General features: G+C 45.1%; 1 protein-coding gene across 1 annotated transcript in view; it reads right to left on the bottom strand.

The window, feature by feature from the left end:
- Nucleotides 1-14906, bottom strand: part of LOC126267831 (proline-rich protein 36-like) — a 425271-nt gene extending 410365 nt beyond the window's left edge. The window contains exon 1 of the mRNA XM_049973135.1: nt 12401-14906. Within this exon, the coding sequence (XP_049829092.1) occupies nt 12401-13637 (1237 nt within the window). The 5' untranslated portion in view covers nt 13638-14906. The remainder of the gene's footprint in view (nt 1-12400) is intronic.
- Between the last annotated feature and the right edge of the window lie 613 nt (nt 14907-15519).

Here is a 15519-nt window from a genome sequence, read left to right as displayed (position 1 = left end):
TAGCTGTGCTTAAGTTCCTGCAGATGAAGCCATATAAAAGCTTAGAGGCTGAGTGCAAATAAAGTATACAACGAACATGGCCGAGTGGAAAATCAGTATGAAAATTAGCCTTTGTGCTCCTCAACAAAACAATTTATAGCTGCAGTTCCCAATATCCAACTTGCAGTCCCTCTGCGGGCTGACACACGGTCGGCAGACGGCAGGGTGGCGACTGCTGCCGGTGGCCAGAAAAAGGGCGGAAGCGTCGCCCACGCTAGGGCCGGACCAACAGGTGTCTAAGAGCAGACGCGGCTCACGCACGCGCGCGCGGTATTTACATATAATGGTGATGTGGGCCGGCTTCATTAGCGCTGCAGCAGGGCGGGTACTGGGGCAGAGGGGAGAGGGCTAGCCCTCCCTCCCCCTGCCCCTCCCCTCCTCAGCGCAGCCGCCATCGATCGCCAAGACGCGCGCCCCGCAGCCAGATTAGTTCATTAGGGGCGATAAACCAGCAGGCTAGTTGGCGGTTTCGTTAAGTGCGCGCCGGCTCCCGTTAAAAGCTCCTTCCCTACAAACCCTTCCGGTAGCCCTTCCGTTCTTCGACCCGCGAAACTTGTTGCCAGGCGACTGACGAAATTATAACTGGATTCAACAGCCAAACAATGTGATGCTTCTGAGTGAAGGAACGAAATAAGCTCGAGGATAACAGACGCGATTATAGTAAGGCAACATAATACGCATTTCGAATGTAATGTTTATGTACACTAATTAGCTTAGAGCGGTACGCAAAAATACTCTGTTCATTTTCGAAGAAAGACGTCATTCCACCGGGCTGTTTTTTAAAACTGATCTTTCTTGAGCACAACTAGGTTCCAGCGTGATCAGTTCTTAAGTGCATCTAAAAATAATAGCATCTAAAAACATGCCTACGTTTGACACCATTCCGTAAATATTGATGCAATATGCCCTCTCGCCTTCAGTATAACTGTTATTATATGAACGAGTGATGTACTTGAAATTTATTGTCGATAGCCGGCCGGAGTGGCCGTGCGGTTCTAGGCGCTACAGCCTGGAACCGCGTGACCGCTACGGACGGAGGTTCGAATCCTGCCTAGGGCATGGATGTGTGTCATATCCTTAGTTTAGTTAGGTTTAAGTGGTTCTAAGTTCTAGTGGACTATGACCTCAGCAGTTGAGCCCCATAGTGCTCAGAGCCATTTGAACCATTTTTTTTTGTCGATAGTACTTTAAGTTACCTGTACCCTTTTTGAGCGTTATTTTTAGCCGTGCACACTTGTACACATTTGCCAGTAACCTGAACACCCGTGCACAGGTGAAGTTTGTGGTAGTGCATCGCGAGGTTTGGTTTCTCGTTGTTAGTGGTCAGTGCGGCTGTCTGATTGTGCGTTAATACTGTAGTTCCCGCAACCACTATCACTCCATGCATTTTATATTTTAGACCGTGCACATTGACGACCATACCACGCAAACTCAGGCATAGAATGCGAAGTATATTTAACGAGGACGATGTATCCACTGTTGTTACGTTTTTGGATGCACTTGAAAATCAGCCTCGATCGAACTAGTAGTGGTTAAACAAGTAGGCTGCAATTTTAAAATACAGTCTGATGGAACGGTGTCTTTCTCCAAATTTATCCAGGCTGCGATGCCCGCCCACAAGAAATTAAAACCTTACACTGTCACAGCTTTCTCTCCACACTCAAAGCTTATGAAGTGACTAAAAAAACTACCTTCAATAACCAACAGGTACTCTAACAGGCCAATTTAACCTGGGTTTTCTGTGTGCCTCTAATACGTTTTTTTCAAAATTTTCATCAGTTTTGCATTGTTTCTCTTTACACTATGTATTTTTTGTGTTGTGATAATTATGTATAACGTGTATCTGTGTATTTTATATGTATGTATAATTTAATTTTAATTCTTGACCTCGATCCGATATCGGAATTAATATCAGTTCTTATTCGAGCAAAGAAGGCTTTACTCACAAAACTATGAGAAATAGTGCCATGTCGCTGAAGCCACATTCTGTTGAACGTTTGTTCCGGAAAACAGTTTACTGCGGTTTCTTGAGGTGGCGGTCGTATGCGTCCTAAAGCGCTCATGCCTCGAATGAAAATGAAATTTTATAAAACAGTGTGCGTTGGCGCTCCATTTCACCGTCACAGACAAAAATAAGGTATAGTGTTGTGTATTCGGGAAGCTCGGACAAGTTTCGAGAACATACCTTCACCGAAGAGTCAAGCAGTATATTGCTCCCTCCTACGTATATCTCGCGAAGAGAGCATGAGGATAAAATCAGAGAGATTAGAGCCCACACAGAAGCATACCGACAATCCTTCTTTCCACGTACAATACGAGACTGGAATAGAAGGGAGAACCGATAGAGGTACTCAGGGTACCCTCCTCCACACACCGTCAGGTGGCTTGCGGAGTATGGATGTAGATGTAGATGTGGGAAGGTGAGTAACAGATCAATTTTTCTGACGGGAAACGTGCCATATAATTTCAAGAGACGCATAGCGGAATATTATACCGATTTATGGTGAAAAAATCTAAATGCTCGAAAAAAAGGGCTGTACCGAGGGAGCGGCAAAACAGGCTCACACCGAGGGCAAATGCACAGGGCGCAATAACCGACCAGAAAAAAAGAAGGCCTAGGAGTTAACCGGGAGAGGTACTTGAGTCACCCTAATAGTGATCTTATATGCTGTCTGTCTGAACAAGGCCTCGGCCTGCCACTGGGTCACAGGCTATTATCGTAGTGTTATTCCTACAGCGTCATTTCGTCCAAATATCATCATACGAAAACACATAATTGCTATTTTTCATCGAAATGATTTGCTCAGTATTGGGACGTGTATCGACTTTATAGGTGGCACAAAAATGGGTGCAAACTGCTAAACGAGAGCTTTAACTGAATCACGGGACATCACTTAAAGAAACTTGCCTGTGAATCCCCTAAAAAAAAAAAAATAAAAAAAAATCAGGAGGCAGTTTAAAAATCAACTCAAAGATCTCTTAGTGTGCGTCCACGCCAATGTTTCCGCTGCTTTCCCACGTCAGTGTTGTCTTAAGAATGCTACTCGAGAAACAAGTACTACGCTACTGTTTTTCAAGTTGAGAGCCCTGTTTGAAGATTAACTGTGCGATGCTCTTATATTTCCCTTGTATAAACTTGCCTGTAGCTTGAATTGCTGCAATTTTGTGATTCTGGAAAATTATCATGCCTACAACTTGCGGGGGAGTTAGCAAACGTGAAGTTCTACAGCTACTAGGAACATAATCTTAGTGAAATACGAGACTATCACTATCGACAAGTGATTCCATGAAAGTGACCAAAACTGAAAAGTGAGTGCTGAGGCACTAAAGACGCCGGTACTGACAAGGAGAAATACGAAAAGGACGACAGAAGATGAGGAATATGCAAACCACGAAGATTGTGCTACTGGAGTGTATTACGAATAACAGAAGTGAGTCATAAATCAAATATACCTTTGAACTGAATTCCCTGAGAAATAAATTTTCTGGCATGTTTTTTTTATGCACAAAAAATCTATTTCAACTAGAGTTCTGAAATTTTTCGAGATGTTTCGGAGTTCTATTTGGAGGAAAGAAGACTACACGCACTAATGTGCTACCAACAGGAAAGAACATACATACCGATTGAGTGTAAAAAATAACCTTAATTTTGATCATCGGACGGTAAATATTTCTAGAACAAAAACTTGTGCAGAAATGACATGATTGTAGTGTACTTCTTAGACAGACATAGTGCTAATGTGTAGCTAAACTGTCAGACATCTAAGAAAATTTTAACCAGTGAATGGACCGGCATAAAAAAATGTAATTTACTGATTTTCACAAAGAAATTGTAATTACCAGAAAGTGAGAAGTAATTTGATTAGTTGTTTATCAAATTGTTCACCAAGAAACACTCCTACTGGCCTACAATTTTCAACCTGCTAACAGTTCATATTTTTAAGTGGAGCCGCGGAAACTTTATGAAAATTCATAGCATTTTTCCTGCCGTTCACAGGCAAGTTATCTTGAGAGAATTCTGTAACGAATAAAAACTCTGTACTCCAATTCCTGTAGCGTAGGTGGTGGTGGTGGTGGTGGTGGTGTGTGTGTGTGTGTGTGTGTGTGTGTGTGTGTGTGAGGGGGGGAAGCACCCCTCTTGCCCCCCCCCCCCCCCCACAACCCTCTTGTGATGGCTATGCTACTACGGGATAGACGTTTATCGCCAGCATTGTTTATGTGGCACATCTGCTGCCTGAATAACTCGCTCATGTTCAACAATGCAATTCTTGTTGCTGCTCCATAACGGTATTGTACGATCTTAAACGTTGTCGAGCGGATACTAAAGCAAATATGCTCCTCGAACGAACACTTCAGACTTTTTTCGTTTTTGCCGAACTGCGAACAGTAGCGCGACTGTTTGAGCTAAAGTGTTTCAAAGTATTTGATAATTTGAAATGATAAACTGGTCGTACGTACACCGTATCATTTCGCCTGACCGTAACTTCCTGTGAAGAAACACCTCATATTAAAGCTCTGTACCTCATCTTGAAAAATGTGCAGCTGACTTCGGTACCAAATATAGCGGTATAGCAGGTATACAGCACAGAAGAGCTAGTAAACGAAATAACTGCTATCAGGTTGCAGGTGAAAGAGGTGATGTAGAGCGTTGATATAGCTACTCATTTGGAATTTTTGTTTTATTTTATTTTTCATCTTGTAGGTTAAGAGATGCGTACCCTTACATCGGAATAGCTTTGACGTTGTTTGCGACGGTGCCAGGGACTCTAGCAACTGGGGAAAGCGGTTTCAGCAAATTAAAGATGATAAGAAACTACTCAAGATCGAGTATAGCACATGTCAAATCTAGCTGTCATATACACGTTTACGATACAGCTCCTGTATTTCACTTCTTTCACATATTAATCTATGAGTTTGCACCAAATCAACGAAATGCAAAGCAACATTATAATAAAAACACAGTTCTTAGAAAGGGATATTTTCTCTGCCATTAATTACAATCCCGCTTCTTTTAGTCATAATTAGCGGTATAGGCACTATTAATAATTTATGAGGAACAAACAACCTTTGTTTTTAATCACCAGCAAAGTCCCAGACCGGATTCTGTAAATCAAACTGCCATGCATAAATCAGCTTCAAACGTATTATTGCGTTACAAATGAGGTAAAGCGTTAAATATCTGAAGTTACGCATGTAAGCGAGAAACAATTTAGAAAACGTTTGAGATTATGTTTCAAGTTTGCTGGAAGTGCTCTCATTGTAAACCATTGGACTGGTATAGCCTGGGTAAGTTGGGCTCAGTTTTAAGCAGAAGCTGGTTTCTAATGTTTCTCAATATTTATGACGTCAAGCCTCCAGAAATAGGTGCAGTGCAGCGATATAACTGTGCAAGTGCATCCGGCGTTACGAATAGAGGAAGCAGTACAGAATTAATAAATTAAAACGTCACGCCTGATGCTGATATTTTACTGCATTAACAGCGAAAAATGTGGTAAGCGGTAATTTTTTTTTTCCTACCGTCGGTTTGTGGGGAGGCGATGGTAGCAAGAAAAAGTTTACAAGGGTTTCAAATTATGTGTGAAGTTTGTCAGAAGTCGCAAAGTGCTGTCATTCTCAAACACTGGATGAGTATAACCTGTGTAATTTTTGCACAATGAGTTATTCTACCTGAATACACGTGCACAGTCTCTAACTGCAATACTTGCCTTACAGTGTTAAATCTTTAACATAGGATTTTTGCCTTGTAATGAGTACAATATCGTTTAAAATTTTTAAATTCTGTCAGTAATTATACGAAATATTTGAAAACAAATTTTTCTTGCTCCTTGGAAGTTGCTAAAGAAGTACTCTGCAACTGGTGCCGTGCACCATGCTACTCGGTTAGCGATTTAATAATATAGAACCAATGCACAATACCGGCAGCTGCCACAAGATTTCTTTACTTTTTTCCGTGCAACGGCCCGTTTAACTTGCTGCGTGTGGTAGTTTACAGAAATATGGTTAATTTAAGTAACAGTTCATTTAATTAAACTTACTTGGAAAGTTATAAAATTAGCTAAATCTGCGTAGAAAAGAACTTCTAATAGAAGACAGATTAGTACCGATTTCGTACAAAGTTTTAAGTCCCCTCTCACTGCACTCTAAGAAATTTTATAGTTATTAACATTTTGAACTCAGTGAAATTACGTTCCGCGGTTCTTCCACGTCGCTAAATGAGCCTGGAGGATAGTGAAGACCACGTACAAAAATAAGCTGCAACTCTGTGGGTTATGAATCTCATAATAACTATTATCAGCGTCTTTTGTAATCTATTTCTCGTCAATAAAATAAATAGCCTATGGTGTTTATTCGCAGTCATGAGCCATTGGAAACGTATCTCTGTTTGCCACACGATTAAAAGTTAATTCACATATTTATTTCAATTAATACCCATGTCGACTCCAAAATGTCAATAACAGGCACAGTTTTCTATCAAGGCGTTTTTTTTTTTTAACCTGCTATTATCTGAACATGCTACGGAAACACTGAATATAGCATTTAGGAGCCGAAACGTGTGTATATCAACGTATTACGTAAAAAGAAAGAAAAGAAAACTAGTATCCTTTTATAAGGTGAAATACGTTTCTGCTATTACACGCGAAACAGTAGCACTCTTCGATTCTCAGGATTTCGCAAATAATTACGAATAAAAAGGACAACACAGGGAAACAGTATAGCTTTTCAGACAGAATGGCCATAGATGCGGAGTAGACATTTTTGAGATTATATCTATTGTGGATGAGTAAGAAAGTGGTACTAAAACCATCGTAATGTGATGTCGTAAGTCCGTACTATGCATTTCAAGGTTCAGTAGCTTATCTTCAGACAAATGTCAAATATTGTTATTTTTTATGAAAAATATCGCGAGAGTAAAAGAGTTCAGCGATGATATCGTCTATATTTTCGCCTATAAATAGAAACTCGTGACTGTATTAAATTCCGACTGATAGATTCAGGTGTCCATATCAACACAGTAACACAGCAGCGATAAACACGAAATCAGAAGATGTAAGAGGATGAGAGTTAAAGTTTCTGCCACTGAAAACAGCTATCTGACACGAGGCAACTATATCGTACGAGGAAAATAAATATGGATCGCGACAAGGGCGAAACTTGTCTTATACGTTTTTAAACAGTGTTTTTTTAATGGGTCAAGATAGGCGAAAATAACTCATTAGAGTCAGTGGAGCATGAAGTCACACATATGCACACACATATTCCAGCGCGGATGTCTCTCGTGTCTCCTGTTATTACTGAAAATACCAAACTTTAGAGTGAGGTACGGTAAACACAGTAACACTTGCTCTAATGTCCCAAGCTAAAAAGAATTTCTGCTTATATCGCCATACACTCAGCTATTGTAGGGGAAGTGCTATGCAAACCATAGCGAAAAATCACAAACTTTAATTATCATCCAAATAATTCCATTCCCTCGAGACGGTTCGAAAGATATAGTAACAAATATATAGAATTTATCTAAGTTAGTAATTGTAAGTAACACTCTTTGTGGTGTCACTGCAGTAGCTCCACTGTATTTCTCTCCAGAGCCTACAAACACAGGCACACAATCTCATACAATATTCATTCCCCACTCTCCAACACGTGGGGATTGATATAGCACAAATTATTTTACCTACAAATGACAGAGCCACCAAGAGCGGTGCACAAAAATTTCTTCCGCTAATTCGTTTAATCATACAGGTGGAGGAGACGCAGCTACACCGACATATATCGTCAAATCAGGAAATAAAATATGTTACAGATTTTCCGATATTTTTTTTGTTTAACTCTACTTCTTTTATTACAACAATTCGAACAATTTGACATTCCTCCCTTTTCTCATTCAGGTTCGCACAGCACACAAAAATATTTTTACTGCAAGCGTCACTAAACCGCCTAAAGCACATAATGCTAACCACCTGAATTTATGGAGAGAAGATGCCAATTGTTAGCGATAGCGCGACAAATCTACGTTGGAAGCTCGTTCGAGAAAACGAATTATGCAGAATATTTAACAGGATACAATTTTTTTTATTTTTCTGTCATTTATAACTGATTATAACTATTGTACCACCTGAGAATAGTTGTTACATCAGGAATTTTACAGTCGATGAACTTGATGTTGTAGAAACTGTAGCGTTCGGTGTGTGAGAACAGTCCGGTTTCAAAAGTCAACAATCACTATTTTCAGAATAAAAAATTATTATCTCTCAAAAACTGGCCTTTCTGAAAGCGGTCTAAATAATAAACTGCTAATTTTCAGCTTTGACTTAAAAACTATTCAACTGATAAGTGTACCACTTTCGAAGGTAAGGTCTTTCGCTTTCAAAGTACTGTACTTAAATATACACACTAAGTAAATAAAACTAGAATGTGTGTCAGAAACAGGTTATTAGGTCCTGATGTGACATCCTGTAAATAGTTGCTTTTCATCAAGTCTTATCATTAATGGTGTCTATCGACCAACAAAGGAAGGTGTAGGACAGGCGACATCTTGAATGCAACAGGTCAACAAGTTTCATTCGACAATATCATATTGATTGGTCTCTCCGTCACATGCGATAAAACTTCCATGTTTATCGCATGTCGGACACCTTTGCCTTCGTAGCAATTGGTTGTATTTCCTCTAGGTACCAGCGATTTTAGTTATTTAAGGAAACGTTCAAGTGCAAGATGCATTTATAGTTTAACGTTGGCATAACGATGCTGTAGACCAGGGGTGTACAACCGTTTAACTTGTCTCGGCCACACTGGAAGAAAACGAGTATTTTTGAGACGCACATAACTAAGTAAGAGAAATAACCACTGAGAAAAAAAGAACGGGGTGGACAAATGAGCAAATGCCATCGTCTGGGACTTTCAAATAGAGAGTATTCAGTTTATAGTAACTTAACGTAAACTCTTTTCGCCAGATGCTCACTTCTTGGGCCGCAATGATACTTGTTTACGGCTGCATGCGGCCTGCGCGTTGGCCACCCATGCCTTAAAGGGAGAGACAGAAAAATTTATCGGTTTGTGAGACGTAGCTCTTTGTAGGTGTCCCATGGAAAAAAGGAAATTTCAAAATTTGTCGTTTCATCAAATTTCTCAAAACTGACTCATAAAGGAGTCTTATAACAGAATTTAAGATTGATTCAGTACTATACTATTTGACATTTCCAGCACAATAAGCTTATATCGGCTCACGTTGACACAGCACAAATATAACTCTGAGGTCGATAGGCATCTAGCTGCTTCTAACACTTAGCGCGCATTAAAATTTGGTATATTGCTTGCTAAACTTACACACACGAGCTCGTTTAATTGCAGGGCAGCATACCCATATGAAGTAAACGTATTTTGAAATTTACCTTCTAGATCGGTGTCAATTTCTTAGAAGTACGCTGGAGACATGATTACACAAAAAAGGCAATAAAAACTAAAAATAAAAACTGTCACCTTCCGATGTAAACACAGCACTACCCATCAAGACGAGTCAGGGAACTTGCACAACGTTGCGAACGCAGAGCTGTGGTTCGCTTCTGCACAGTGTTCCTACGTATGGCCTTATACTGGAGAACACGAAGTTATGGACTACAACAGTCACATTTTTCGCGTATTAGTTTCAAAGGAATTCGCTGGCCGCGTTTCCGTAGCAAGAAAGCTTTTCTCTACAGTTACATGAAGAACAAAATCCGCATTCTGCAGAAGAAAACGGCCACAGCTTCTCAAATGCGAATTGAATTTGTCTGACACATGTTACGGAATCACGTATATAAAGTACTCCCGTTCCTAAAACTCAACGACGATTCAAATACGTCGACTTGTACGCTATGTCATCCTTAGAACGGATAATGTGTCTATTTAGCACAACGTTAAACCAGTTACTCTGGTAAAACAAGAAAAATACCTTCTTCCTATTTCTAGGCTTTCCACGATGAAGACACCCATTTAGATTAAATAAAAGTATTGCATACATGCAGCCACTACACATAAAACAGTTTCTTGTTAGAACGCAAACGACCTGGAAATATACAAATAGAAGTTAACTACTTAATTGCATGAAATTCTGCTTAAGTGCTTGTCGTATCGATAAAGAAATAAGAGGGCAATTAAATGAAATCAGACACTCACAGTTTATAACCAGTATTCCAAGTATTACGAGATATTTCATCCACTGTTCGATAAAGAATTCTCCCCATTTTGTAGCCGTCATCTTCTCACCTCCATGTCTGCCTCTTTGTTGACGTCATCTACTCACTATTTCCATCAGGTTGTCGTCTACGTCGTCTTTTACCTCGAACAATCCAGACAGGAATTTCCTTAATCCACTTTCCACCTGAGCTCAAAAAGATACTACGGTGGCTTCCGCGCTTTGTCCTTAAAACCATCAACAGCTAAATCTGCTTATCTTTATTTTTACCAGGTGTTACCAATTTGTTAAAAAAAACACCAAAATACGAATAATGCATATCACACACCGCTTCTTTTACGACAATACACTCAAAACAAGCACAGTATTTCTCAAAAACCAGTGGAACACTCGACAATGTTCTAAAGTAGACAACATTTGATTTCGCTTTATAAAAAGAAAGATATTTTGTAGGTGTACGTTACGGAAATTGCGGCATAAGGAAAAGGAAATATTGAAAGCAATTTGCCTCTGACGATCCATTGCTATGTATGAGGTAGGGCGCTTGGCGAAAATAAAAATTTAGCAATGCGAATTTCGACACCAAGTCAACATAGCACTCCAAGAGTACCTCGTCATGTGTTCAACTGCAGCAGACGGAATTATGTCTGTAGACCAAGAAACAACCTATGGTATATGCCGGAACGATTTTCTCTGTTTCTCCTCTCCTCGCCAGCAATGAAAAATACCCGAGGGTATGTGTGTGAACGTACTATATTTCTTTTACAACAGAAATTCCAGGTAGGGACAACAACTACGTATGGAACGATAAGATTGCTCCATAGGTAAGGATTACGATTTAAGTCGTAGACAGCCATGTGTCTGTCTGCAACTTTAAAGTGTTATCTTCACGGTAAGTAGCAATCTATAATTTCCTACATCGTTAACATATTTCTTAATTTGTTTTGGAACTTACGCTCTCGAAATGTAAGTGGAAATTTTAAAATGTAACTTTCACTAATCGCAATGCGTCGTGCAGTTTCGCGACGCTCTTGCGCAAAATAAACATACAGCAAACCTATCACGCGTCTTTTCTCTGAATGTTGCCTGTTTGTTCGTTAATCCTCTTTTTTTGCGCTTGTTAACAAACGGTCGTATAAGTAAATGATGTCGCGCTGTGTCGTTTTTCTCACGCACGTGAAGACTGCTTCTATTAAAAGTTAAGATGACTATTAGCATCAAACAGTGATCACGTACAGTTTTCACGAGGTTCGCACTTTTAATATTCCATAATCGGTTCAATAACTCAAAAAAGAATTTCCGCAAATCATTTTAAGTAACGGTTTAAAATGCTCTTTACAGTTTATATGTACTGATATAATGAAGCAACCATACTTTGTAATGCAGCTAGGTACTTTTCCAGACGGAATTCGACTACTCGTAACCGTATTGATACGATGATATGCAACATGTCACTCGTCAGGAAGACGTGTTTCACAGATTAAACTGGAGTGTTCGCTTCACGTCAAGGCGAAATCTGTCATGACGGCACTGTTGGCTGCGTTTAATTGGCACAAGACGCGAACCTCCAGTCTGGTAGTAATCTCCAGCGTCACATGCAGAACGTTTTCAGTCTTCATGGTATTGCTATAAACGCAGATATTTCTTGCGTCACTGCGCTCTACATTTCATGAACTACCACTTGAACTAAAAGAAAGTGAAGTTTTCTTTTGAAGAAGGAAAAAAAAATGCTGTAGCTGCTTACATGTATCGGTGGTAAAAGTAGATTCTAGTCTGAACTCTACAACAATGCACTCGCCCATTTGCTTAGCATCATTAGGCAAAACTTTATTTCGATATCTGGACGCAATTAGGAAATGTTAGAAGCGATGAGACTCTTGGTCCACATACTTTATCATGATATTCCATGCCCTATATCACTAAGCAAACGAAGATATCGGCTACACACGGCACTGCGATCGTTGCGATGAATGCATTAGAACACTGACACCGCTAATGTATTCATCAATTTATTTCGTCTTGTTTCGCTAGTTAGACGCTGGAGTCTTCAGATACTGATTGCCCTCGCAAAACTTGTTTCAAGCACCTATCGACACCACCGCCAACACGCTTTTTTTTTTTTTTTTTATACAGAGCACGCTGACCGCGGTTATAGTGGGCGGGGTGAAGCGTACCGTGACGGCATCTTACCTTTGGGGGCGGCACGGTGCGCAGATCCCTTGGGGGCGGAAGGCGTCGCGACGCCCACGTCGGCGCCGGGTCTCCCGTTGACGGCGGCGCCGGGGGGTCCGCGGACCGTGGGGATGGTGACGACCGCTTCGACGCCGTTGACCGGAGGCTCGCGGAAGGGCGCCAGCCTGTGGTTGGGCAGGAGGAGCTTCCCCGGGGCGGGCGGCGGCACCACGGGCGGCGTCAGAGTGCGGATGGAGCCCACCGAAGAGGTGGGCGACGCGTCGCGGCTTTTCGTCGTCAGGTTGAGCGGTTCGTTGCTGAGCTCCTCGTCGGCGGGGGCGGCGACGGGCGCCAGGGGGTTGCAGAGCGCCGGCGACGGCTGCTGCGGGGGCGGCTGCAGCAGGGTCAGGTTGTGCATGGCGGTCACGCACGGGGACGGCGTGGCGCGGATGGGCGTCGGGGCCACCAGCGTCGGCCTGTGCGTGGCGGCCGGCGGCGGCGGTGCCAGCTGCGTAGCCGCCTGCTGCTGCTGCTGCTGGTGCGGGAGCGGCGGCGGCGGCAGCGGCTGCGGCTGCGGCGGCGACGGTCTCCGCCCCCAGCCCAGGATGTCCGATATGAGGTGCGGCGTCGGCGTCCTCGGCGGCTTGCCGTACACGTGCGGGTGCCACGAGTTGACGAAGACGGTGTTGTCGGCGGCAGGCTGCTGCTGCTGTTGTTGTTGGTGGTGGTGGTGCTGGTGGTGGAGCAGCTGCTGCGGCTGCTGGTGCAAGTGCTGCAGCAGGTGTTGTTGTTGTTGTTGCTGCTGCTGCTGCGTCACGACGGGCGACGCCGGCGAGGGCGTCGGAGGTGGCGGAGGCGGCTGGGACTGCGACTGCGGCGTCGACGTCGCCACCGGTGCCACGGAGGCGGCGCCCGCCGCCGACACCGCCACCGGCTGCGACAGCTCCAACGTCGCGGCCGCCATGGACGCGCTCAGCGACGCCTCTCCCGGGCTGCCCGGACTGCCACTACAGCTGCTCTCGCTCAGGCTGAGCGCGCCGCCGCCGATACCGCTGGTGTTGTTGTTGTTGTTATTGTTGTGGATGTGGTGGTGGTGGTGGTGCAGGTGCTGGTGGTGGCCCAGCGCCTTGCTCTTGGCGACGGCGTTGTTGGCGGCGTGGTTGGCGAGGACGACGGCGGCGTCCCTGGGGTGGTGCTGCAGCGGCAGCGGCATCTGCTTGGCGGGCGGCTGGTGCGGGTGCTGCGGCTGCTGCATGCTGGTCCCGCTGTCGCAGGTCGGCGGCCGTCAGTGCATGCGGGCCGGGGGCGGCGCCGCGGTCCGCTGGCCGGCGCCGCTCTCGCAGCCGAGACTACGCAGTCGCCGGCCTACCGACTGCCGCGGCTCGCTGCTGGACGCGCTTCCCTCCGGCCTCGGCGATTACACCGCACATCAAACGCTAACTGCCCCGGCGACCGCTGTCCGGATTCTCGATGCAGCCGGATGCTCTCTCTCGTCTACGAGCACACGCCGCTTTCAGAAAGATGATGCATGGTTATTGCGGCGGCCGGGCTAAAACGCTCCCGTTTGTTGTTGTTTTTCGTCTCCCTTTGCTCCTTTTTAACGCTCTACACGGCACTGCCGTTTCTCACACGGCGATTTATTACTGCACGCGCACACCAGTCGTATCGGCAAAAAAACAGAGAGAGGAGCTCGCACTACCGCACACGCACACAGGCTCGCCGCTGTCACTACTCAAAGAACACGCCGAGAGTGCGAGCACTCGTGTACGCGGCTCCCGTGGGGGTAGCCAGGCACACAGATGGAGACCCGTAACAACCGTAGCGGCTCTACTCGCTGTTAATTAATGTGTCACAGGGGCGGAGTAATTTCGCGCTCCACACGCCAGATAACGTTCTCGAATCTGTGTCTGACGAAAGCACACGAGACAAGAAAGCAACAAATGCACACTCGTACACAAGGTGTTTTTCATATGACGAGTAATTGCTGTATCACCCGCAAAGCGCTATTGTTTCACTATAGTGGAGCAACGACACTGTACTCTCCATTATTGTCACAGTCACAGAAGGGGCAGTTTACTTGTACTACCGTACGAGCTGCTTCCGGAGGCAATTACGCAGTGTAAACAAACGACGTATGTCGCACTTACAATACAGATGTAACAATATGTCGGAGCTCCCTACTGCGACGAGTTGCACTGTACTTCGGCGATCACACCTGCCTTCAAATGTCACTCGAGATTAGATAATAAGCCCCCCTTCGGGCCGAACAGCACAGCTGTCGACTACGCACTCACTCCAGGAGGAGACGACGAGCTTCTGTCGGCGTCGTGTACTACCTCGTACGGCGGCCGCGAGGCAGTGCTGCGCACTTTGGCGTCCAGACGAGGCGGTGACACTCAGCTGTTCGGCGAGCGTGGGAGGGAGACAGAGACACTGTGCGAGCGCGCGCGCCCGTTGCGGCTGGCTGGCGGCGACAGAGCGGGCGCCGTGCGCGCTGAGATGTTGCCCCGTCGGCAGCCCGCGCGTTACTGAACGCCCAGCGCCGCCGTGTCCCCCCTCTCCCCCTCCGCCGTGACGCTCCCCCCTCCCCGCGGCCCGCCTCGCCACCGCTGTCTAGCTCTCCCGCTAACTCGCGCCAGCGCACACAGCAGCGCCAGTGTTTCTGTAAACGACCGCCGGTAGCAGTAGTGGCGTCAAACACATCATCATCCCCCTACTTGCTAGCTTTGCTTGTTGATAGCCGGCCCGCTTTCCCCTCCTCCCGCCCCCCGCTCCGCCGCGGCGCCCCACCACCGTAGCTTGCGCGCGCGCGCCGCGCCGGGCGCTCCCTCTGTATAATAGGGATACCCCCCGCGCTCGTTCGCCGCCCTAAATTACGTGGCGCCGCGCACTTTGTCGCTATTACTGTAGCGTCCGCTCCAAAAACATCGGGTCGCGGCTAAAGGGATAACGGCGAGCGTTGCCGGATGGCTGGCCGACCCGCCTGCGCGGAAGGATAAAGGGCTGGCTGGCGTGCGGGGGCAGTTTATCTCTCTCTCTGCCGGAGCCGGCCCGAGCCTCCGTCAGGCGCTCCGCATCTCGCTTCCGTCGCTCCGCTCGCGCGCTGTTACCGACCAACTGCTGAGCTCTGCTCCGCG

Source organism: Schistocerca gregaria, chromosome 4 (genome assembly GCF_023897955.1).
Source record: "Schistocerca gregaria isolate iqSchGreg1 chromosome 4, iqSchGreg1.2, whole genome shotgun sequence".
NCBI classification, from domain to species: domain Eukaryota; kingdom Metazoa; phylum Arthropoda; class Insecta; order Orthoptera; family Acrididae; genus Schistocerca; species Schistocerca gregaria.
Note: the sequence above shows the minus strand (reverse complement) of the source record. Positions and strands in the feature narration are given on the sequence as shown.